This window comes from Terrapene carolina, unplaced genomic scaffold (genome assembly GCF_002925995.2).
Source record: "Terrapene carolina triunguis isolate 2854851 unplaced genomic scaffold, T_m_triunguis-2.0 Scaffold34712, whole genome shotgun sequence".
NCBI lineage: Eukaryota > Metazoa > Chordata > Testudines > Emydidae > Terrapene > Terrapene triunguis.
Window position 1 is genome coordinate 1 of NW_020699063.1, and position 5555 is coordinate 5555.

The 5555-nt window shown below is 52.3% G+C and overlaps 1 protein-coding gene across 1 annotated transcript; it reads left to right on the plus strand.

Moving 5' to 3' along the window:
- Positions 1 to 48: 48 nt before the first annotated feature.
- LOC112103864 (tyrosine aminotransferase-like) lies at positions 49 to 1747 on the plus strand. Its single transcript, XM_024195832.3, has 2 exons — positions 49 to 268; positions 1081 to 1747. Exons 1-2 carry the CDS (start codon positions 182 to 184, stop codon positions 1222 to 1224), a joined length of 231 nt encoding a protein of 76 aa, XP_024051600.1. The 5' UTR covers positions 49 to 181; the 3' UTR covers positions 1225 to 1747.
- Positions 1748 to 5555: the final 3808 nt, after the last annotated feature.

Sequence of the window (5555 nt, forward strand, 5' to 3'; positions counted from 1 at the left end):
GGGGCTGTATATGCTGCGGGGAGGGGAGGAGGGATGCGGAGGACATGAGGCTGTAAGGGGTGGGAAGGAGGGATGCTCTGTGGGTGCTGTGAGGGAGGAGCTCCATGGTGATGCCTGGTGCAATCCTATCCAGCCTTGGCCTCTGACATCCCTAATTTCTGTGCTGCAGGTTGGAATTGAAATGGAGCATTTCCCCAAGTTTGAGAATGACGTGGAGTTCACCAAGCAGCTGATCTCAGAGCAGTCAGTCTTCTGCTTGCCGGCCTCGGTCAGTGTTCCCCTCAGAGCAGCCACACATGTAGAGAGTCTGGGGGGCCTGGGAGCTCTGAGCATGGGGCACCCGGTGGGGGGCTGGGAGCTCTGAGCATGGGGCATTGGGGGGAGAGGGCTGGGTGTCATGTGGTCTGCCAGAAGCCCTGGGCAGTGGTGCAATGGTCACTCCTTGCCCTAGCCAGGCCCCAGGTGGCCGCTATCCTGTCTCTCAGATTGCAGAGTCTGCCCCATGCTGTGCAGCCCATGTGTTCCTGAGCCCTGTGTCCTCTCTGCTTCGCACAAGAGCAGCTCCCTGCGGAGTTTGCACTGGCTCAGTTCGATGCCCTGTGCAAACCCCGAGGCCCCATTCATGGTGCAGGGACAAGGCTGGAGATGTGCTGCACGTCTCCCCTTCCCGCTCCAATTGCCCGCAGTCACCCGCCCGATTCCTTAGCCACGCACTGAGCCTTGAGAGTCCTCGGCTCCCTCCAGCCTCTTCTCTGGGTCCCGCCTGGGGGCTGCTGTGTGTGACCCCACCAGCTCTTTGCTTACAGCCCCTTCCCCTGAGGGTCTCTCAGCTCCTTGCTAACGCAGCAGCCACAGGGGGTTTGCGCTGTGAAAGGCATTTTACAGACGGAGACGCCGACGGGCCAGGATTAGATCCCACACCTCCTGACCACAGTGCTATGCTCCTTCCATCTGGCTAGGCCCGTCCCTGTGGGTTGTGCTCGCTCGCTGGACACAGCCGGGGACATGGCAGGGCAGGGGTCTGAGACCCCAGTTTCACCCCTGCCCAACTAACCAGCCTTTTCCCATGGTTTATTTCAGTGCTTTGAGTACCCCAATTTCTTCCGGGTGGTGCTAACGGTGCCCGAGGAGATGATGGTGGAGGCTTGCAGTCGCATCCAGGAGTTCTGTGAGAGGCACTACCAGGGCAACGAGGGGGCCCAGGACCTGGAATGTGACAAGTAGACAGGAGTGCCCTCCACTCTGCCTCCGCCCAGCCACCCCGTAAATGATGCAGCAGTGGGCAGGGCAGGGCTGCCCTCAGGTCAGCCCTGCCCTCAGGTCAGCACCTACATCCAATGCAACTGGAGCCACCACCCTGCAGAGCTTCTGCATGTTCCCTGGGCTCCTGGGAACCAGCAGCCATCATTCGATCCTGCTCACAAACCCTCAGGCACCCAGTGTCCCACTACCTACCAGGAGCCCATGCTCTGGTCTGTGTCAGTGAACCGCAGCACCTTTCATACAGGGTCTACAGCTTCCACTCAGGCAGGCAGTCATAGCATGCGGGAGCCGTCACTCAGCTGCTCGGTTTGAGGGTCTCTGCAGGGCAGTAGCTGGGAGACCCCAGGCTGAATGCAAGATGACAACTTCTAATTCCCTTCACTAGCAGTTACACTGGATGCTGAGCTGGACTCTTCCACTGACAGAGCCATGCATGGAAAGAGGGCTGTGTCGGAGCAGAGTTCTCAGCCTCTTTCTGGCTGGACTGGACAGTCTGGTGTACATGTGGCATGATGGACCCTTATCTGTCTACACCACAGAATGTCATTGACTGTACCTGATGTCTCCCCTTTACGTTGTCTAAGGAGCAGGAGCTCTGTGTACTCAGCCCTTGGTGTTGCAAAGGGCATAAATTATTGTAACTTTTTTATTAATAAATGTTCGGATATGCCTGGCCTTGTGCTGTGACCTGCCCTACTGGGGCTGCTTCTGTACCTGCCCTGGCCATCTGGAGACATGGTTCCTCTTCTATCGACACTTCTTGTTGGCTCTTCCATACCAGCCTGAGGCCAGACAGGACTGTGATCTTCCTACATTTCACTCTGATACCAGGCAAGACTACTCAACCCCCCCAGTACCTCTCTGCTGAAATATTTTCACTTGGAAGATGTGCTGATAACTACACTGAACATCATCAGGTTTTTAGCCCTAAAACTTCACCTACCAAACAGAGCATCAACCCCTAAAGACGCAGACACATGCTAGAGTCAGCCCCACGCACTCCAGAATCTGCCCTTCACAGAAATGAACATCCCTCCCCCTCCACTCATGCCCACCATTGACCTCTGCACCACCCTCCACACACACCATAGAGCTCCGACCCGCCCTCGTACACCCCCCCAACCCCCTCTCCACACACACCATCGTCCTCCAACCCGCCCTCATTCACACCCCACACTCCCTCTGGGGCCTTTTGATTAAAGGACAATCCCCTCTGTGAGCACAATTCTTCCAGCCTTTTTCTGTCAGGATCTTGATCATCGGTCACTCAATGTAACTGATTTTTAAGCCCTAAATTTTCCAATATCAAAATTAAATTTTGACAAGTGTGTGGTTCTGATCCAAAAAACCAATTAACCTGTAGTAATGGGTATCTAAGCACGACTGTGCCACTGTGACCGGAGTCCGAGTGGGGAGCTGGCTGTGGTCACTCAATTAGGGTGAACTGCAAAGAATGGGGCAGACAATCCCCAAAAAGCTGGTGGATATTCCAGTACTTAGATTTACCAAGACAGCATAAAACAGCTTCTTTATTACCTTACTGGTTACTCAGAAATCCAAACCACACAGTTCCCTTAAAGTGATCCAGCCTCAGGCCTCCATCCCGGTACCCAAGTCAAATATGATGATTTCTGAAAATCTTATGTCATCATATAAAAGAAAAGGTTCTATCAATCCCAAAGGATCGGACACATTACCTCCCAGGTTATTGAATATTCCAGATCTTTCCCAAATACACACTACAGCCAATTCTTATTAAAAAACAAAAGCGAGAGTATGGTTAAAAATCAATATACATACAGACATAAGTTCAATTCATTGAGGTTCAGATTCATAGCAGAGATGGTGAGCTTTGTAGTTGCAAAGAGTTATTTCAGAAATAGTTCATATAGTTCAAATAGTTCATAGGTTACAGTCATTGCAGGGTGTTCCAGCTTAGGACGGGGATCTCAGTCCTTTTGCCTAAGCTTCCCCTGTATGAAGCCTCAAGCAGATCTGAGATGAACAGGATCAGAACCCAAGGATCTGTTATACAATTTCATGTCCTTTTTGACCAGCTGGAGTTCCTCGGGGAACAAAAGGTCATTAGGATGACGTTGAAGGAGGTCCATCACTGGTACTTAGTGTGACAAAGTTCCTCCTCTATCTTGGTGGGTCCTGCGCTTATTGGCGGATTTTCTTGCCTCAGAGATTCACCATGTGGGTTGGGGAACAGCCCAGAGACCTTCCCCTCTGGAAGAACCCACAGTCCAGGTCAATTGGGAGGTTTGGGGGTAACCCAGGCCCGCCCTCTACTCCGAGTTCCAGCCCAGGGCCCTGTGGACTGCAGCTGTCTATAGTGCCTCCTATAACAGCTGCATGACAGCTACAACTCCCTGGGCTACTTCCCCATGGCCTCCTCCAAACACCTTCCTTATTCTCACCACAGGACCTTCCTCCTGGTGTCTGATAACGCTTGTGCTCCTCGGTCCTCCAGCAGCACACCCTCTCACTCTCAGCTCCTTGCGCCTCTTGCTCCCAGCTCCTCACACTCACACCACAAACTGATGTGAGCTCCTTTTAAAACCCAGGTGTCCTGATTAGCCTGCCTTAATTGATTCTAGCAGCTTCTTCTTAATTGGCTCCAGGTGTTCTAATTAGCCTGCCTGCCTTAACTGGTTCTAGCAGGTTCCTGATTACTCTAGTGCAGCCCCTTCTCTGGTCACCCAGGGAACAGAAAACTACTCATCCAGTGACCAGTATATTTGCCCTCTACCAGACTCCTGTACCCCACTGGTCTGGGTCTGTCACATTAGCTATAGAATTAATACAAGGCAATTTGCTTGTTCCTTCACCATTTACAGATTATTTGCTATACATTTCAAAGAGAGATGAATACAGAGATATCCGGTGTTTACAATTCATTTAAATGATAGGATGTTCTTTTGATCTCTGAATTATCAGAATGAAGCATAGACAGGGAATGTTGATTACATTATCGACCCTACTTATACATATGTAAATACACAAAAACACAAACATTATCTCCCCACACGTCTTTGGGGTTATTTATTTTGCTGGATATTTAACCGTTTCTAGCCATGCACCACAACTCCCCAGAAAGAGGCGAACTGGGACCAGGAGGGCCTTGGCATGACTTGAAAAGGAAGGAAAAATGGTTTTTAGTGATAGAATTTGAGGGGGGGGGGGTCTTTGCATTATTTTTTGTCTCTATTTGTAACCAAGTCTGTTCTTCCCTGGCTTTCCTGGGGACTGTTGAAGATGGTGCCCACTATTTCTGATGGGGAAACCCAGAACCGCGTTGCACTGCCCTGGGCTCTCTCCTTGGCTTCTTATTCAGGGTCTCTTTTCCCATCCTCTCTCCCCTGCTACAGGGCCTTTCCCCAAGTGCTGCTGCAGAGGAGCTCTCGCTTTATTAACCTTTCTACTTAGCTACTTGTACGCCAGCTGGCAGTTGCAATTGAACAACAGACCCCCCGTTCCAGTCTGGCCCAGCCTATAAACTTCTCCGTATGTTTCCCTAGGCCTCACTTCAGTCAGAGGAAGCAATGCTACCTGCCTTGGCTGTTAAGCGAGCAGTCGCCTTCTATTTGAAGAAGGCAGAGGAATTCAGGAGATCAGTGAGACAGTCTGTCTCTAATGGGGCAAGGCCTAAAGGGCAGACAGGCACATCCCAGCCCCTTTCCAAGCGGGTTCACATGTGTAGCAGGGAGTGTTATAAATGCACCTCTGTTCCTCTTCCAGAGGGTCACAGCACATACAACTAGAAGGAAGGCAGTTTCCATTACTCCCCTTAGCCATATGCCTGTATTAGAAATCTGCCACTGGGGCTCGGTTCATACATCCCCAAATCATGATGCCTTTGATCTGACACCCAGTTCAGCTGCACAGTCTGGTGAGGGAGCATGGCAGTCCTTTTTCACGGGGCTGCCTGGTCCCACCAGCCAGGGGACGAAGTGCTGCTGATCAAACTATCCATAGGCGTGCGCAGCACATTTCATTAGGGTGTGCACCCAGGCAGCCCCGCCCTAGCCCCGCCCCCACCCTGCCCTAGCCCCGCCCCTGCCCTGCCCCCATCCACTCCCTCCTACTTCCCACCCCCTGACTGCCCCCTCAGAACCTCCAACGCCCCCTGCTCCTTGTCCCCTGACTACCCCCTCCTGGGGACCCCTGCCCCTAACTGCTCCCCAGGATCCCACCCCCTATCTAAGCCTCCCTGCTCCTTGTCCCCTGACTGCCCCCCTAGGATCCTACCTGTCTCCTGACTGCCCTGACCCTTATCCACACCCCCG